Genomic DNA, 19564 nt, shown 5'->3' with positions numbered 1-19564 from the left:
AGAGGTCAGCAGTGGAGGAGTGTCTGAGATAGGACTGGAGGAACTCTGGGAACAGACTGACTGACGCTGCAGGACACAGAGGGGAGGGGGGGGGGTCAGAGGTCAGCAGTGGAGGAGTGTCTGAGATAGGACTGGAGGAACTCTGGGAACAGACTGACTGACGCTGCAGGACACAGAGGGGGAGGGGTCAGAGGTCAGCAGTGGAGGAGTGTCTGAGATAGGACTGGAGGAACTCTGGGAACAGACTGACTGACGCTGCAGGACACAGAGGGGAGGGGGTCAGAGGTCAGCAGTGGAGGAGTGTCTGAGATAGGACTGGAGGAACTCTGGGAACAGACTGACTGACGCTGCAGGACACAGGGGGGGGGGGTCAGAGGTCAGCAGTGGAGGAGTGTCTGAGATAGGACTGGAGGAACTCTGGGAACAGACTGACTGACGCTGCAGGACACAGGGGGGGTGTCTGAGATAGGACTGGAGGAACTCTGGGAACAGACTGACTGACGCTGCAGGACACAGAGGGGGGTCAGAGGTCAGCAGTGGAGGAGTGTCTGAGATAGGACTGGAGGAACTCTGGGAACAGACTGACTGACGCTGCAGGACACAGAGGGGGGGTCAGAGGTCAGCAGTGGAGGAGTGTCTGAGATAGGACTGGAGGAACTCTGGGAACAGACTGACTGACGCTGCAGGACACAGAGGGGGAGGGGGGGTCAGAGGTCAGCAGTGGAGGAGTGTCTGAGATAGGACTGGAGGAACTCTGGGAACAGACTGACTGACGCTGCAGGACACAGAGGGGGGTCAGAGGTCAGCAGTGGAGGAGTGTCTGAGATAGGACTGGAGGAACTCTGGGAACAGACTGACTGACGCTGCAGGACACAGAGGGGAGGGGGGGTCAGAGGTCAGCAGTGGAGGAGTGTCTGAGATAGGACTGGAGGAACTCTGGGAACAGACTGACTGACGCTGCAGGACACAGGGGGGGGGGTCAGAGGTCAGCAGTGGAGGAGTGTCTGAGATAGGACTGGAGGAACTCTGGGAACAGACTGACTGACGCTGCAGGACACAGAGGGGGGGGTCAGAGGTCAGCAGTGGAGGAGTGTCTGAGATAGGACTGGAGGAACTCTGGGAACAGACTGACTGACGCTGCAGGACACAGAGGGGGGGGGTCAGAGGTCAGCAGTGGAGGAGTGTCTGAGATTGGACTGGAGGAACTCTGGGAACAGACTGACTGACGCTGCAGGACACAGAGGGGGAGGGGTCAGAGGTCAGCAGTGGAGGAGTGTCTGAGATAGGACTGGAGGAACTCTGGGAACAGACTGACTGGGGGGGGGGGGGATTTGTTCTTTAACTGACTTGCCTAGTTAAAATAAAACGGTTAAAAAATAAATTCTATACATTTACAGAACGACACCTAGCCACTACCCTCTGTAACCCCTTTCCCCAAATCTGGGCCTTGTAGTCAGTTATACGTACTGATTTTCAGACCTGGCTGGGAAACCTGGGAAACGGAACCACTGGCTCGTCAGTGATATTAAAAATCAATCAACAACCAGGGAGAAAATAACTGAATCTGACCAGCCTCTCCAGGATCCTCCTCCTTCAGCATTACAGAGGACATGTTGATGTCGTCAGTGAAGCTGGTGTCCCCCAGTCCCAGCCCGGACAGAGGAGACGGGTACAGGCTGTTGGTCCAGTCACTGTCATCCAGGTTCTGGAGCCCAGAGGGAGACAGAGACGCAGTCAAAAACACAGAAACATTCAGCGTGTGGGATCCAGGTTCTGGAGCCCAGAGGGAGACAAGAGACGCAGTCAAAAACACAGAAACATTCAGCGTGTGGATCCAGGTTCTGGAGCCCAGAGGGAGACAGAGACGCAGTCAAAAACACAGAAACATTCAGCGTGTGGATCCAGGTTCTGGAGCCCAGAGGGAGACAGAGACGCAGTCAAAAACACAGAAACATTCAGCGTGTGGATCCAGGTTCTGGAGCCCAGAGGGAGACAGAGACGCGGTCAAAAACACAGAAACATTCAGCGTGTGGATCCAGGTTCTGGAGCCCAGAGGGAGACAGAGACGCAGTCAAAAACACAGAAACATTCAGCGTGTGGATCCAGGTTCTGGAGCCCAGAGGGAGACAGAGACGCAGTCAAAAACACAGAAACATTCAGCGTGTGGATCCAGGTTCTGGAGCCCAGAGGGAGACAGAGACGCAGTCAAAAACACAGAAACATTCAGCGTGTGGATCGGCATCAACGATACTTGATTAAAAGGTAGAGTCAGCGAAATGACGTTTTGCACGAGCAGCACCGCAGATATTGCGACGAGCAAGATGCAACACTTCCCTCTCACACAGTATCTGCACGGGGTTCGCTTCACACTCTTACAACATGGTAGCTACATGACCAAAACAGTGAAGAAGTTTAGCCTCACGCTCCAACTCTCTTTAGTTGTTGCAGAAAATTGACTCACTATACTGTTTACTTTGTGCATCTACGTCATATCACTGATTCTACCTTTAATAAGTGTCAACAACTGATGAATGGTGATGCAGTGTGGTTTAATTGGCTATTCTATTGGCTAGGTTCTTCTGTCTCTGGATCCCCTCTTTGGAGAGAGACACACAACCACAGTGTCTGTCAGCAGACAAAAACACCCAGTCAAGACTGGTATCCATCTCCTCACCATGCTCATACTGCCCAGGGGAGGTCGTGGTGTATGGATGAAACGAGGAGTCCTGCGCCCTGTCGCCAAGATGGCCGACACATCTGGGTTCCTAGCAGCACTCTTCGGCGTGACTGTAGGGAGAGGGAGGAGGAATCACCACTACAGCAATTACAATAGAGTACAATCTGTTACAACAGTATAGCCTCGTCTCCGGTCATTCTGGGAGACACCAACTAGTGGATGGTGAGAGTCCGGGTTAACAAACTGGACATATGTCTTATTTTATCTAGATGTCTTTATCGTGGTGGACACCGGTTTTACCTTTAACCAAACAATGCTCTCATAGCAGAGCCAGCGGGCTGTGTTGGTATTGAAGAGGACAGACTTACAGCACTGTTTGAAGAGGGATCCAGGTGTGTGGCAGGGCAAGGAACGGGCAGGTGTGGTGGTACTACCTTGGTTGTCATCACGAGGAGAAAGGACTGGACAACAACGGTCAGGGAATATAACTGGCTAGTTACTGTTATCTAAAAGACACACCTTATGCAGTCATATAACAGCCCCATGAGACTTCTGTTAGCTAACTATTAGTCTGAGCAACGGTGTGTGTGACCAATGAGCATCAGTGGGTGGCGGCAGGGTAGCCTAGTGGTTAGAGCGTTGGACTAGTAACCAGAAGGTTGCAAGTTCAAATCCCCGAGCTGACAAGGTATAAATCTGTCGTTCTGCCCCTGAACAGGCAGTTAAACCCACTGTTCCTAGACCGTCATTGAAAATAAGAATTTGTTCTTAACTAACTTGACCTAGTTAAATAAAGGTAAAACGGTCTTAAATGGTGAAACGTAGACATAGCACAATCCACAAAGACAACAGGTAGGTGTGTTTACCACGGCAACGGCCCAATAAGGATACAGTTGAATCAGTAATGCTGGTCTTAAATGGTGTAACATAGACATAGCACAAAGACAACAGGTAGGTGTGTTTACCACGGCAACGGCCCAATAAGGATACAGTTGAATTGAGCCTTCTTCTGAACTGAACTCTTTCGTCGTGCTGCTCTGGTCACTTCAGCATCCCGTACAACAGGCGACAGTAACTCATTCTGGTCCCTACACAGAGGAACCATGTCAGTTCAGCTACTGTAAAGCAGGGCTTTGCGTCATCCCCTACACAAGAGCCACGTGGCCCAATGCTCATTGACCAGAGATAGTTTGACGGTAAACAAAGTGCGCAGAAGTCATTTATTTTGTATTTTGGAGAAACAGCTTGCGCATACATAGACAAGTTGACCAGCGTTTTAGTACTAACTTTACTTAGGTACGTAACGACAGGATATTGAACCCTGGCAGTAGTGGTTCCTGGAGAAATGTTGCAAATCATTCCCCCAAACTGCCTTCCCCCACGAAAGGAAAGGTGACCTGTGTGAAAAATTCTATGAGAAAAAGTGACATACTCTGAATTATCTAAAATAAATTTATTTGAATAAATTAGGCTGTCAGCTGAGTAAGAAAAATCACAGGTTTTAATTGCTTTCTGCACTCTCAAATTCATTACTCGCAAATAATCCAGATATCATTCTGCCAGGTGGACATCAGATACTGTGTAGCTAGTTATAATTTAACTGAGAAAGTTTTTTTAGGAAAGCCTTTCCATCTTTCAGAAAACGGTTAGGCCTGTCAATAACATTGCTATATTTTCCTCTGTTCCTTAAAATGTCTTACCTTGCTTCAAAAGTAGCCTATAGCCAAAAATCTTACAATAGAAACGTAGAGGCAATTATTTTAATTTCGTTGTCAAGCAACCAAGGACTTTATCCAAGTCATGTTAGCAACTCATGATAGTGGTTTCATTTTTAGATCTTCTTTCTTCATTTCTATTGGATATTTCCATATCTGTCCATGAAGACTCTGAACAACGTTTTCCTGCAAATTTCATTTTTTTTTTTGGGGGGGGTGTGATCCTCTATGGGGGAACTGAATGGAGATACATGGCGTTGAAGCCGCACAGGACCAGATGCTAAAATTACGCTAGCTACCTGTAATCCAGAAACAATATATCCCGTTAAACAAGTCACAAGTTACTGAACACTTCAAATGAAAATAAAACGCCAGCAAACGTGATTTACTATAAAGACCCATTAGTTAACTAGCTGGTGGTACAAACAAACTACTTGCTTAGACAGCTGCAAGACACGTTCAAACGACTAGCTTAACTAGCTAATATTGCTAACACATGTCCCATACCTGCCATTACAAATCTACAGACAGCGTACTTATATGTAGTACACTCACTAAATACTGTAACAATGTCACGTATATCCCTGTAATTCATCTTTTTATATCAGCATAAGAAGCGTTTTACCAGTTCATGACAGCAGGATATTAACTCCACAGTAAACTAATCCAGTCTGGTTGTTTCTACTTCTGGTTCCCGCTCGACAAGGAATTACAATCGAGCTCCAATACTGTTCATTAATACACACCCCGCCCATTAAATAGAGCCAATATCCCATTCTTTTGCGACTCAAAATTATTCTTAAAATCTAAATAAAGTAATTTTAAATTGGGCAAATCAGTGTTTACTAGTTATTAAATTATATTTGAGATTATAATCGATTACTTTGGACTGATGACCGTAAACAGCTAATGCCATAGAGATAGATAGATAATTCATGTTTTTATATCTGTGCCATTATATCATCTGTGAGCACACGGGGCAGCGCCATTGAGGCCATTTCTATATGAAGTAGTCCATTTTCTTATTCTCTATTGTCTGATGCCTCCTGATGACCCGATTGGGACATGACTCAAACAGAGTCATCAGGAGGGATCAGATAATAACGTTGGAAGTCTCACCCAGTTAACTACATTACAATGGTGCTGAAGCCCTTCAATGGAGCTACACATGCTATAACTGGTATTTGGACCATTTACATACAGGCCTCTATTATTCTCTATGACTGCTGAGCGTCATCTATTCCACAGGCTGTAAAGAGTAGTCATGTTGCGCTCAATAACGGACCATTCCTACAGCGCCACCCTCGGGCAGCAACAGTTAAATGTCCGTATTCTTTCTTTTTTTTTTTACTCATGAAGTGGTTATTCTCTCAACCTACACTTCTTTAAATAATCTCATTTACCAAGGCATTCTTTCTTGATATCATGGCAATGTATTAAACATGAACTTGTAGCACGTGAAGTTATACAATAACATATGTGTCTGAATGTTGCACTTTGCACAAATTTGTCTTAAAACAAAAGTATATATATTTTCATTTTCTTTCTCCCATGTGGTCATCAGCAGTCCCTTTCAGACAGAGAGTGCAAGGCCATATCAATGTTTCATCAAAGTCCATGTTATTTTCCTGCATGTTGAAGAACAGGAAGTGTATCTGTCCACAGAACTTCCTGGAGACCCAGAATAGCACCGTTGTGTGTTGTGTTGTTTATATGATTCAGGCTTTCCAAGGATGCTGTGTGTTTCTGAGACAAACGTCAGACAGGCTGAGTGGTCACACCCTGCGAGACGCTGGAGAAGTCCATAGAATGAGTCCCAAATGGCACCCTATTTCCTATATAGTGAACTACTTTTAACCAGAGACCTATGGAAGCTGGTCAAAAGTAGTGCACTATATAGGGAATAGGGTGCCATTTTCATACACACCCATGGCGTTTCCAGCACAGAAAGGACAATACTCACAGTATAGAAGTAGTTCAATAACTGTTGAGGAACAATGGATGGACAGTTTTAAAAACGGTTTATTTAAAAGGTATGTGTCTGGGAACGGACTCAAGGGAGAATATGTATCCCGATAACACATTGTGAGTGTTTATGTAGGCCGTTATTGTAAATAAGAATTTGTTCTTAACTGACTTGTCTAGATAAATAAAGGCTATATACACTGCTCAAAAAAAATAAAGGGAACACTAAAATAACACATCCTAGATCTGAATGAATGAAATATTATTATTAAATAATTTTTTCTTTACATAGTTGAATGTGCTGACAACAAAAATCACGCAAACATTATCAATGGAAATCAAATGTATCAACCCATGGAGGTCTGGAAATGCCACCCCACACCATGACTGACCCGCCGCCAAACCGGTCATGCTGGAGGATGTTGCAGGCAGCAGAACGTTCTCCACGGCGTCTCCAGACTCTGTCACGTCTGTCACATGTGCTCAGTGTGAACCTGAGTTCATCTGTGAAGAGCACAGGGCGCCAGTGGCGAATTTGCCAATTCTGGTGTTCTCTGGCAAATGCCAAACGTCCTGCACGGTGTTGGGCTGTAAGCACAACCTCCACCTGTGGACGTCGGGCCCTCATACCACCCTCATGGAGTCTGTTTCTGACCGTTTGAGCAGACACATGCACATTTGTGGCCTGCTGGAGGTCATTTTGCAGGGCTCTGGCAGTGCTCCTCCTTGCACAAAGGCGGAGGTAGCGGTCCTGCTGCTGGGTTGTTGCCCTCCTACGGCCTCCAACACGTCTCCTGATGTACTGGCCTGTCTCCTGGTAGCGCCTCCATGCTCTGGACACTACGCTGACAGACACAGCAAACCTTCTTGCCACAGCTCGCATTGATGTGCCATCTTGGATGAGCTGCACTACCTGAGCCACTTGTGTGGGTTGTAGACTCCGTCTCATGCTACTACTAGAGTGACCGCACCACCAGCATTCAAAAGTGACCAAAACATCAGCCAGGAAGCATAGGAACTGAGAAGTGGTCTGTGGTCACCACCTGCAGAACCACTCCTTTTTTGGGGGTGTCTTGCTAATTGACTATAATTTCCACCTGTTGTCTATTCCATTTGCACAACAGCGTGTGAAATTTATTGTGAATCAGTGTTGCTTCCTAAGTGGACAGTTTGATTTCACAGAAGTGTGATTGACTTGGAGTTACATTGTGTTGTTTAAGTGTTCCCTTTATTTTTTTGAGCAGTGTGTGTGTGTGTGTATATATATATATGTGTGTGTGTGTTTGTCTGATAAAAGACCACTCCCTCTCCTAAGGGACCAGACTGCTATTTGCTCATTGCATGTTACAGTCTGCTATGAACCTCCATGGAGTGACCTCACTCTGGGCAAGTCACTTCAGGCCAGCCAGGTTCCTCATCATTTTAACTTATAGTTTGCTTCCTTGGCCCGACTTACTTTATTCCCACCCTCAAGGAGTCCAATCATTGGCCTGAATGACTCCATTTCTCTGACCTGACAGCTGCTTCCACCTATCCCTGACAGGCATATCAGTTACACTAAGCTTAGCTGTAGATTCTGCAGCAGATGCCCAGAGCAGCTGATGAGTTCATTTGCTACTGTCTTATTGTATGTACACTAGAGAGATAGAGATTACACTAGACATGTCCCCCCCCAGTCTCCAGAAATCCCTAAAGACCCATCCCGCTGAATAGCAGCCCTATAGGAAGTCATGCGATGACAGGACTAGAGGGCCTCAGATCCTCAAATCAACATGTCATCCACGGGATTAAAGAAGAAATTGAATTAATTATCAGCAAGCATATTTTCAATAGATCATGTGCTCTGTGATTCTATACACAAAGAGATGTAGGATATGTAATTGTATGGAGTCTAACTGTTCGGCAGGCAGCTCTGCTCTAGCCACTGTCTGATAATGACTTTTTCCCTGACAGAGAGAGATATGGAGAGAGGGAGAGAGAGAAAGAGAGAGAAAGTGAGTGAGGGAGAGAGAGATTGTGATAGATAGAGAGCACGAGAGAAAGAGAATGGGTGAGAGAGTGAGGGAGAGACGGTGAGAGAGAGAGAATGTGTGAGTGAGGGAGAGACAGAGAGAGAGAGAATGGGTGAGAGAGTGAGGGAGAGACAGTGAGAGAAAGAGAATGGTTGAGATAGTGAGGGAGAGACAGAGAAAGAGAAAGTAGGCAAGAGAGGTACATGAAACAGAATATCTGCCAATGGTGTGATAGATGACTTCTATATGAACCCTAGTCAGGCGAGCTCTGCTGTGATCTTGTATTCAACAAGACATCTGACTTCCTGCAGTACGGTACCATAGTGTGACTGGTGCTGCTGCCTAACTGTGCTGTCTTTCAACTGCTTACTGCGAGATTTACATTACAGAGCAGGAACATTTCTGAAACTTTCCTTCGCGTCTTGGTTCTATTCATGTATGTCTGTGTATCTGACTATCTCACCCTCCTCTACCTCAAAGCTACAGAGGGATACAGAGGAAAGCAGTACTACTACAGCAGGGTGTCCAACTCATTCCATGGAGGGCCTCGCGTCTGCTGGTTTGGGGTTTCCTTTCAATTATGACCTCGGCAACCAGGTACCACTACAGCAGGGTGTCCAACTCATTCCATGGAGGGCCTAGTGTCTGCTGGTTTGGGGTTTCCTTTCAATTATGACCTCGAGACACTACAGCAGGGTGTCCAACTCATTACATGGAGGGCCTCGACAACCTGGTTTGGGGTTCCTTACTAAAACCTAGACAACCAGGTGAGAGTTCCTTACTACCTAGACAACAAGGTGAAGTTCCTTACTAAGACCTAGACAACTGGTTTGAGGTTCCTTACTAAAACCTAGACAACCAGGTGAGAGTTCCTTACTAAGACCTAGACAACCAGGTTTGATAGTTCCTTACTAAAACCTAGACAACCAGGTGAGAGTTCCTTACTAGGACCTAGACAACCAGGTGAGAGTTCCTTACTAAAACCTAGACAACCAGGTGAGAGTGCCTTACTAAGACCTAGACAACCAGGTGAGAGTTCCTTACTAGGACCTAGACAACCAGGTGAGAGTTCCTTACTAATACCTAGACAACTAGGTGAGAGTTCCTTACTAGGACCTAGACAACTAGGTGAGAGTTCCTTACTAAAACCTAGACAACCAGGTGAGAGTTCCTTACTAAGATCTAGACAACCAGGTCAGAGTTCCTCACTAAGATCTAGACAACCAGGTGAGAGTTCCTGACTAGGACCTAGACAACCAGGTGAGAGTTCCGAACTAATCAGTGACCTTCATTTGTCAATCAAGTAGGAGCAAAAATCCACAGACACTCTGCCCTCCGTGGAATGAGTTTGACACAGAGATGGGGAGGTGGTTAAACCACAGAGATATACATCAATCTGTATGGCTAAACCACAGAGATAAAACCATTTGTATGGCTAAACCACAGAGATAAAACCATCTGTATGGTTAAACCACAGAGATAAATCCATCTGTATGGTTAAACCACAGAGATAAATCAATCTGTATGGCTAAACCACAGAGATAAATCAATCTGTATGGCTAAACCACAGAGATAAAACCATCTGTATGGTTAAACCACAGAGATAAAACCATCTGTATGGCTAAACCACAGAGATAAAACCATCTGTATGGCTAAACCACAGAGATAAAACCATCTGTATGGTTAAACCACAGAGATAAATCCATCTGTATGGTTAAACCACAGAGATAAATCAATCTGTATGGCTAAACCACAGAGATAAATCCATCTGTATGGTTAAACCACAGAGATAAATCAATCTGTATGGCTAAACCACAGAGATAAATCAATCTGTATGGCTAAACCACAGAGATAAAACCATCTGTATGGTTAAACCACAGAGATAAAACCATCTGTATGGCTAAACCACAGAGATAAAACCATCTGTATGGCCAAACCACAGAGATAAAACCATCTGTATGGCTAAACCACAGAGATAAAACCATCTGTATGGTTAAACCACAGAGATAAATCAATCTGTATGGCTAAACCACAGAGATAAAACAATCTGTATGGCTAAACCACAGAGATAAATCAATCTGTATGGCTAAACCACAGAGATAAAACAATCTGTATGGCTAAACCACAGAGATAAGCCATCTGTATGGCTAAACCACAGAGATAAAACCATCTGTATGGCTAAACCACAGAGATAAAACCATCTGTATGGCTAAACCACAGAGATAAAACCATCTGTATGGTTAAACCACAGAGATAAAACCATCTGTATGGCTAAACCACAGAGATAAAACCATCTGTATGGTTAAACCACAGAGATAAAACAATCTGTATGGTTAAACCACAGAGATAAAACAATCTGTATGGCTAAAACAACAACAACAACACGGAACATTCCGGCGGCGGGCCGGCGTCATGGCAACGCCCTTGCATGGCAATCCAATTTATTGAACTACAGATGCTGGGTTATACAAAATACACCACTTCAATTAAGGCTTTTTAGTTTACATTTGGCCACGCCCCCTCTGTTTTCCCTCCCCAGCCCCTCCCCTTAATAGGCAGATGACGTTGCATTTCCAATACTGTGGCTCTGTGAGGGGACATGGTACACACGGTCTGTCCACCAGGACTGATGCTGTTGGTTATCATCACAGCAACACAAAGCGACAAAGGCATTCTCTTACAAGAGGTCAACAGAGGTCACGCAACTCACAACAAACGTGCAACTTTAAACCCCCTCCCGCCCTCCCCTCCCTCCATCTCAAATGGCAACCTAAGCCCATAGGGCTATAGTCAAAAGTAGTGCCCTATGTAGGGAATAGGGTGCCATTAGGGATGTACCCCCCCGTCTCATCCAAGTTCTGCCTGTTCCTCCTCCTCCATCATCATCATCATCATCGTCATCATCATCTCTACATTGCTGTGGTTCTTATTGTATTTCAGTCTTATTCCCTGCTGCTTCAAACACATTAATCCCCCCCCCCCCACATTCACTATAGAACAGAATAACAACCCCACACGGTTACTCTTCATCACTATCATCATCATCATCAGACAGACTGACAGGAAGCAGGTCAAACCAAGTATTACACAGGTGAAATAGTCACTAACAGGCAAGTTTCTTTACTGACAGGATCCAATATTTGGTTTTCATGTCCTCAGCTGACAACAGACGCATTAGCAAGCAAGGGGACAGGGGAGGGGCTGGGGGAGAGGGGAGGGGCTGGGAGAGAGGGGGGGGGGGGCTGGGGGAGATGGGGAGGGGCTGGGGAGAGGGGAGGGGCTGTGAGAGAGGGGGGGGGGCTGGGAGAGAGGGGGGCTGTGAGAGATGGGGAGGGGCTGGGGAGAGGGGGGGGCTGTGAGAGAGGGGGGGGGGGATGGGAGAGAGGGGGGGGCTGTGAGAGATGGGGAGGGGCTGGGGGAGAGGGGAGGGGCTGGGAGAGATGGGGAGGGGCTGGGGGAGAGGGGGGGGGGCTGTGGGGAGAGGGGAGGGGCTGGGAGAGATGGGGAGGGGCTGGGGGAGAGGGGGGGCTGGGAGAGATGGGGAGGGGCTGTGAGAGATGGGGAGGGGGGCTGGGGGAGAGGGGGGCTGGGGGAGAGGGGGAGGGGCTGGGAGAGATGGGGAGGGGCTGGGGGAGAGGGGGGGCTGGGGGAGAGGGGGAGGGGCTGGGAGAGATGGGGAGGGGCTGGGAGAGATGGGGAGGGGCTGGGAGAGATGGGGAGGGGCTGGGGGAGAGGGGGAGGGGCTGGGGAGGCTAGGGGACAGGGGAGAGGGAAAGTGAGATAGGGGAAAGAGGCTAGGGGACAGGGGGAGATAGGGAAAGAGGCTAGGGGACAGAGGGAGGGAGGGAAAGAGGCTAGGGGACAGGGGGAGATAGGGGCTGTGGGATGGAGAAGGGGAGAGAGGCTGTTTTAGAAAAGGAGGGAGTACAGTGAGAATCTACAGTAGCGTTTCCCAAACTCGGTCCTGGGCCCCCCCCCCGGGTGCATGTTTTGGTTCTTGCCCTAGCACTACACACATTACTCAAATAATCTTCAAGCTTGATTATTTGAATCAGCTGTGCAGTGCCAAAAGGTGTCCCCCTTGGGGTCCCCAGGACCCAGTTTGGGAAACACTGCTCTACAACAACAGAAGTGTGGAGAATGACATCACCAATGACATTATTTTATTTTATTTTTTTCGTATTAAAAACCCTCATTTAAAAAAAAAAAATTCTATACTTCCTGTTGTAGATCGCAGATTCCATGAGAGGGGATTGGCTAACTGGACAAACCAACCAATGAGAGACGGCCTTGGAAGGATAAAGTTAAAAAAACAAAAAAACATGATGAGGATCGCCCAGTCACGTCGGCCATTGGTGTCTCAGAAGTTTGGTCGCTTGTTAAAATGTCCAGTCCCTCTTTGACCACAACCCCAATTGAAAAACCCCACTGTACAAACATCTTTGTAAACAACACAAGGGCTGCCTCCAAAATTGCACCCTAATTCCTTATATAGTGTACTACTTTTGACCAGGGCCCATAGGGAAACCAATAGAAAAACCAATAGGGGAAACCAATAGGGAAACCAATAGGGGAAACCAACAGGGAAACCAATAGGGAAACCAATAGGGAAACCAATAGGGAAACCAATAGGGACACCCATAGGGAAACCAATAGGGACACCCACAGGGAAACCAATAGGAAAACCCACAGGGAAACCAATAGGGAAACAAATAGGGACACCCACAGGGAAACCAATAGGAAAACCCACAGGGAAACCCATAGGGAAACCAATAGGGAAACAAATAGGGACACCCACAGGGAAACCAATAGGAAAACCCACAGGGAAACCAATAGGGAAACCCATAGGGAAACCCATAGGGAAACCAATAGGGACACCAATAGGGAAACCAATAGGGAAACCAATAGGGAAACCAATAGGGAAACCAATAGGGACACCAATAGGGAAACCAATAGGGAAACCCATAGGGAAACCAATAGGGAAACCAATAGGGAAACCAACAGGGAAACCAATAGGGAAACCAATAGGGAAACCAATAGGGAAACCCATAGGGAAACCAATAGGGAAACCAATAGGGGGAAACCAATAGGGAAACCAATAGGGAAACCCAATAGGGAAACCAATAGGGAAACCAATAGGGAAACCAATAGGGAAACCAATAGGGAAACCCATAGGGAAACCCATAGGGAAACCAATAGGGAAACCAATAGGGAAACCAACAGGGAAACCAATAGGGAAACCAATAGGGAAACCAATAGGGAAACCCATAGGGAAACCAATAGGGAAACCCATAGGGAAACCCATAGGGAAACCAATAGGGAAACCAATAGGGAAACCAATAGGCTCTGGTCAAATATAATACACTTGGGTGCCATTTCAGACACAAGAAAACCCAGGCAAGACATAGAAGGATGATTGGATCGTAGTTGGATTCTCCAGAAAGAAAGAAAACCCTATTTGAAGGCAACATCATCAGGCTAAAAGACAATATGATAGTTACTGAAAAAAACATTATACCTTTTTCTCTCCTCTTTTTACACATATAATCATCACTGTTGTAGCCACAGATTTACTCCTCAAATAAAACGCATATCAACAGCTGTCGCAGTATAGCATCTCTCAGGAGAGACAAAACTAGTCTTTTTTTTTTTTAAAGACAGAAAAAGACAGAGAAATGATGTTGAATGATCGAAGGAAAATAAAAATAAAAAGTTAGAAAATAAACCCCAGGAGCAAGTTATCTGTATGAACTGAACTATATAGGTGCCTCTTTGGGACTTTGTCTTTTTCTCTCTGGCTAATATAGAGGTGCTTATAAATACCGCATCACCGTGGCAACGTGCACATTCTGGTTAGACATCCGTTTCTACGGCTACTGTCTCCGTTAGCAATAACACTGTGTGTAGGGATCGGGATTTTATTTTGGTTCATATTGACTGATTTACCTCACTTAATTTTTCCATTTCAGTTTGATACAGTTAGAATATCTATATTTCTAAGTAGAAATCTTGTTCTCGTGACACTGGAGAATGATAATGGTTAATCTGTGTGTAAAAACTGATGTATTGTAGCTTTGAATCCGTTGGTCGGTTTGTTGGTTGGTTGTTGATGTTAAAGGGGCGTCACCACACAGGAAAGTCCATTCCATGTTAGGTTTTAGTAACGTCGGAATGCTGGCACTGCTGAGAGAGACAGCAGCAAATCAGACCTGAGAGAGAGGGAGAGAGAGGTGGGCAGAGAGAGAGGTGGGTAGAGAGAGAGAGAGAGAGAGAGAGAGAGAGAGAGAGAGATGGGTAGAGAGAGAGAAGGTGGGTATAGAGAGAGAGAGAGTGATGGGTAGAGAGAGAGGTGGGTAGAGAGAGAGATGGGTAGAGAGAGAGGTGGGTAAAGAGAGAGAGAGAGATGGGTAGAGAGAGAGAAGGTGGGTAGAGAGAGAGAGAGGTGGGTAGAGAGAGAGAGGTGGGTAGAGAGAGAGAGGTGGGTAGAGAGAGAGAAGGTGGGTAGAGAGAGAGAAGGTGGGTAGAGAGAGAAGGTGGGTAGAGAGTGGGTAGAGAGAGAGAGAGTGGGTAGAGAGAGAGAGGTGGGTAGAGAGAGAGAGAGAGAGAGGGAGAGAGAGAGAGAGAGAGAGAGAGAGAGAGAGAGAGAGAGAGAGAGAGAGGAGAGAGAGAGGAGAGAGAGAGAGAGAGAGAGGGAGAGAGAGAGAGAGAGGGAGAGAGAGAGAGAGAGAGAGAGAGAGAGAGAGAGAGAGAGAGAGAGAGAGAGAGAGAGAGAGAGAGAGAGAGAGAGAGAGAGAGAGAGAGAGAGAGAGAGAGTGGGTGAGAGAGAGAGAGAGAGAGAGAGAGAGAAGGTGAGTAGAGAGAGAGGTGGGTAGAGGAGAAGGTGGGTAGAGAGAGAGAGAGAGAGAGAGAGGGAGAGGTGGGTAGAGAGAGAGAGAGAGAGGTGGGTAGAGAGAGAGAAGGTGGGTAGAGAGAGAGAGAGAGAGGTGGGTAGAGAGAGGTGGGTAGAGAGAGAGAGAGAGAGGTGGGTAGAGAGAGAGAAGGTGGGTAGAGAGAGAGAGAGAGAGGTGGGTAGAGAGAGGTGGGTAGAGAGAGGTGGGTAGAGAGAGAGGTGGGTAGAGAGAGAGAGAGAGAGGTGGGTAGAGAGAGAGAGAGAGAAGGTGGGTAGAGAGAGAGGTGGGTAGAGAGAGAAGGTGGGTAGAGAGAGAGAGAGAGAGAGAGAGAGAGAGAGAGAGAGAGAGGGAGAGGTGGGTAGATGGAGAGAGAGAGGAGTGATAGAGAAAGAGAGAGGAGAGAGATAAAGAGAGAGGAGGAGAAGAGAGAGAGGAGAAGAGAGAGAAGAGAAAGAGGATAAGAGAGAGAGAGAAAGAGGAGAGAACGAGAAAGAGGATACGAGTGAAAGGGAGAGAGAATGAGAGAGGGTAGGAGAGAGAGAGGGCTAGCGATGAGAGAGAGAGAGAGAGAGCCATGGAGAGAGAGAGACACGAGAGAGAGAGAGAGAGAGAAGAGAGAGAGAGAGAGAGAGAGAGTTAGAGAGAGAGGCTAGAGAGGTAGAGTTAAGAGAGAGTGGCTAGGAGAGAGAGAGGAGAGAGAGAGAGAGAGAGAGAGAGAGAGAGAGAGAGAGAGAGAGAGAGAGAGAGAGAGAGAGAGGTATAGAGACATTAATGACACTTCTAACTGCACCATATGATTGTCTCTTCATATGAGAGGGAGAAGTTCTTACTCAATATGGTCCTCAGGTTTAAGACAAGGAGGCCACAGCCAAATGCCTGTCTTTTCAATGAGGCAGTGGCATTCTGACTCCTACAAGTGGTTCTCACCTGGCTCAGTGCGACAGAGCAGCTGTGCATTAGAGGAGCTGACAGTTGGACTTTTTGCGTGTCTTCCCAGGTACTGGGGTTTTCCTGTTGATTTGCCTGACCAGGTCATAGAAGATCTGAAACACAGAGAGACACAACAATAGTTAGATACAAGTTAGCCATGGGTATGGTGTTAAGAAACAGTGGCTAGCCATGGGTATGGTGTTAAGAAACAGTGGCTAGCCATGGGTATGAGGTTAAGAAACAGTGGCTAGCCATGGGTATGGTGTTAAGAAACAGTGGCTAGCCATGGGTATGGTGTTAAGAAACAGTGGCTAGCCATGGGTATGGTGTTAAGAAACAGTGGCTAGCCATGGGTATCATGTTAAGAAACAGTGGCTAGCCATGGGTATGGTGTTAAGAAACAGTGGCTAGCCATGGGTATCGTGTTAAGAAACAGTGGCTAGCCATGGGTATCATGTTAAGAAACAGTGGCTAGCCATGGGTATGATGTTAAGAAACAGTGGCTAGCCATGGGTATCGTGTTAAGAAACAGTGGCTAGCCATGGGTATCATGTTAAGAAACAGTGGCTAGCCATGGGTATGATGTTAAGAAACAGTGGCTAGCCATGGGTATGGTGTTAAGAAACAGTGGCTAGCCATGGGTATGGTGTTAAGAAACAGTGGCTAGCCATGGGTATGGTGTTAAGAAACAGTGGCTAGCCATGGGTATGGTGTTAAGAAACAGTGGCTAGCCATGTGTATCATGTTAAGAAACAGTGGCTAGCCATGGGTATCATGTTAAGAAACAGTGGCTAGCCATGGGTATGGTGTTAAGAAACAGTGGCTAGCCATGGGTATGATGTTAACAGTGGCTAGCCATGGGTATCATGTTAAGAAACAGTGGCTAGCCATGGGTATCATGTTAAGAAACAGTGGCTAGCCATGGGTATGATGTTAACAGTGGCTAGCCATGGGTATCATGTTAAGAAACAGTGGCTAGCCATGGGTATGATGTTAACAGTGGCTAGCCATGGGTATCATGTTAAGAAACAGTGGCTAGCCATGGGTATGGTGTTAAGAAACAGTGGCTAGCCATGGGTATGGTGTTAAGAAACAGTAGCTAGCCATGGGTATGATGTTAACAGTGGCTAGCCATGGGTATCATGTTAAGAAACAGTGGCTAGCCATGGGTATCATGTTAAGAAACAGTGGCTAGCCATGGGTATGGTGTTAAGAAACAGTGGCTAGCCATGGGTATGGTGTTAAGAAACAGTAGCTAGCCATGGGTATGATGTTAACAGTGGCTAGCCATGGGTATGAGGTTAAGAAACAGTAGCTAGCCATGGGTATGATGTTAACAGTGGCTAGCCATGGGTATCATGTTAAGAAACAGTGGCTAGCCATGGGTATGGTGTTAAGAAACAGTGGCTAGCCATGGGTATGGTGTTAAGAAACAGTGGCTAGCCATGGGTATGAGGTTAAGAAACAGTGGCTAGCCATGGGTATGGTGTTAAGAAACAGTGGCTAGCCATGGGTATGGTGTTAAGAAACAGTGGCTAGCCATGGGTATCATGTTAAGAAACAGTGGCTAGCCATGGGTATCATGTTAAGAAACAGTGGCTAGCCATGGGTATGGTGTTAAGAAACAGTGGCTAGCCATGGGTATGGTGTTAAGAAACAGTCACAGATGTATTGGTTTCAAAAAACAAGACCATGAGAGAATACATGTAAATGGCAGAGTGTGCCTTTGGACCAGATCGATTCACACACTGTCAGAAAGATGGTTTCAGAGTGAGTCAGAGCGTTATAGTCAGGCCCGAGGCTCAGACCAGATCTCAGTGGACAGCGTGAGTGATGTCACCCACACCCCAACCAGACAAGATGACACCTCGGGCCACAATATTCACTAGACAGACAAATCACGTCTCAATCTGTGAGAACTCACCCAAGGGTTTATTTATGGATAATGATTTGACTCCTTCAGGGCAACTGTATATACAGAACCAGTCAAAGGTTTGGACACGCCTACTCATTCAAGGGTTTTTCTCCATTTTTACTATTTTCTACATTGTCGAATAATGGTGAAGACATTCAAAACTATGTAATAACACATATGGAAACACGTAGTGACCAAAACAAGTGTGAAACAAATCAAAATATATTTTATATTTGAGATTCTTCAAAGTAGCCACCCTTTGCCTTGATGACAGATTTGCACTCTTGGCATTCTCTCAACCAGCTTCACCTGGAATGCTTTTTCCAACAGTCTTGAAGGAGTTCCCACATATGCTGAGCACTTGTTGGCTGCTTTTCCTTCACTCTGCGGTCCAACTCATCCCAAACCATCTCAATTGGGATGAGGTCGGGTGATTGTGGAGGCCAAGTCATCTGATGCAGCATTCCATCACTTTCCATCTTGGTCAAATAGCCCTTACACAGCCTGGAGGTGTGTTGGGTCATTGTCCCGTTAAAAAACAAATGATAGTCCCACTAAGTGCAAACCAGATGGGATGGAGTATCGCTGCAGAATGCTGTGGTAGACATTCTGGTTAAGTGTGCCTTCAATTCTAAATAAATCACAGTGTCACCAGCAAAGCACCCCCACACCATCACACCTCCTCCTCCATGCTTCACGGTGGGAACCACACATGCGGAGATCATCCGTTCACCTACTCTGCGTCTTACAAAGACACGGCAGTTGGAACCAAAAATCTCAAATTTGGACTCATCAGAGCAAAGGACAGATTTCCACCGGTCTAATGTCCATTGCTCGTGGTTCTTGGCCCAAGTCAAGTCTCTTCTTATTGGTGTCCTTTAGTAGTGGTTTCTTTGCAGCAATTCGAACATGAAGGTCTGATTTGAAAAGTCTCCTCTGAACAGTTGATGTTGAGATGTGTCTGTTACTTGAACTCTGTGAACTCTGTGAATATTTTTGGGGGGCTGCAATTTCTGAGGCTGGTAAATCTAATTTATCCTCTGCAGCAGAGGTAAATCGGGGCCTTGTTTTCCTGTGGTGGTCCTCATGAGACAGTTTCATCATAGCGCTTGATGGTTTTTGCGACTGCACTTGAAGAGACTTTCAAAGTTCTTGAAATTTTCCAGATTGACTGACCTTCATGTCTTAAAGTAATGATGGACTGTCGTTTCTCTTTGCTTCTTTGAGCTGTTCTTGCCATAATATGGACTTGGTCTTTTACCAAATAGAGCCTGTTAATTGAAATGCATTCCAGGTGACTAACTCATGAAGCTGGTTGAGAGAATTCCAAGAGTGTGGAAAGCTGTCATCAAGGCAAAGGGTGGCTATTTGAAGAATCTAAGATATAAAATATATATTTTTGTGTGCAACACTTTTTTGGGTTACTACATGATTCCATGTGTTATTTCATAGTTTTGATG

At 46.2% G+C, this 19564-nt stretch overlaps 2 protein-coding genes across 2 annotated transcripts in view; both read right to left on the bottom strand.

The window, feature by feature from the left end:
* Positions 1–6104, bottom strand: part of LOC135515553 (nuclear pore complex protein Nup107-like) — a 39624-nt gene extending 33520 nt beyond the window's left edge. The window contains exons 1-5 of the mRNA XM_064939174.1: positions 5018–6104; positions 3668–3765; positions 3046–3138; positions 2675–2787; positions 1570–1705 (exon numbers count right to left, since the gene is read on the bottom strand). Of these exons, the coding sequence (XP_064795246.1) occupies positions 1570–1705; positions 2675–2787; positions 3046–3138; positions 3668–3765; positions 5018–5025 (448 nt within the window). The 5' untranslated portion in view covers positions 5026–6104. The remainder of the gene's footprint in view (positions 1–1569; positions 1706–2674; positions 2788–3045; positions 3139–3667; positions 3766–5017) is intronic.
* A 6411-nt stretch (positions 6105–12515) lies between these two features.
* The window catches only part of LOC135515552 (ras-related protein Rap-1b), a 131642-nt gene continuing 124593 nt past the window's right edge, over positions 12516–19564 (bottom strand). The window contains exons 7-8 of the mRNA XM_064939173.1: positions 16187–16302; positions 12516–14578 (exon numbers count right to left, since the gene is read on the bottom strand). Coding sequence (XP_064795245.1) covers positions 16216–16302 — 87 coding nt within the window. The 3' untranslated portion in view covers positions 12516–14578; positions 16187–16215. The remainder of the gene's footprint in view (positions 14579–16186; positions 16303–19564) is intronic.

Source organism: Oncorhynchus masou, chromosome 27 (assembly GCF_036934945.1).
Source record: "Oncorhynchus masou masou isolate Uvic2021 chromosome 27, UVic_Omas_1.1, whole genome shotgun sequence".
Lineage (NCBI taxonomy): Eukaryota > Metazoa > Chordata > Actinopteri > Salmoniformes > Salmonidae > Oncorhynchus > Oncorhynchus masou.
The sequence above is the reverse complement of the archived record's forward strand: the minus strand, read 5'-3'. Positions and strand labels throughout refer to the sequence as shown.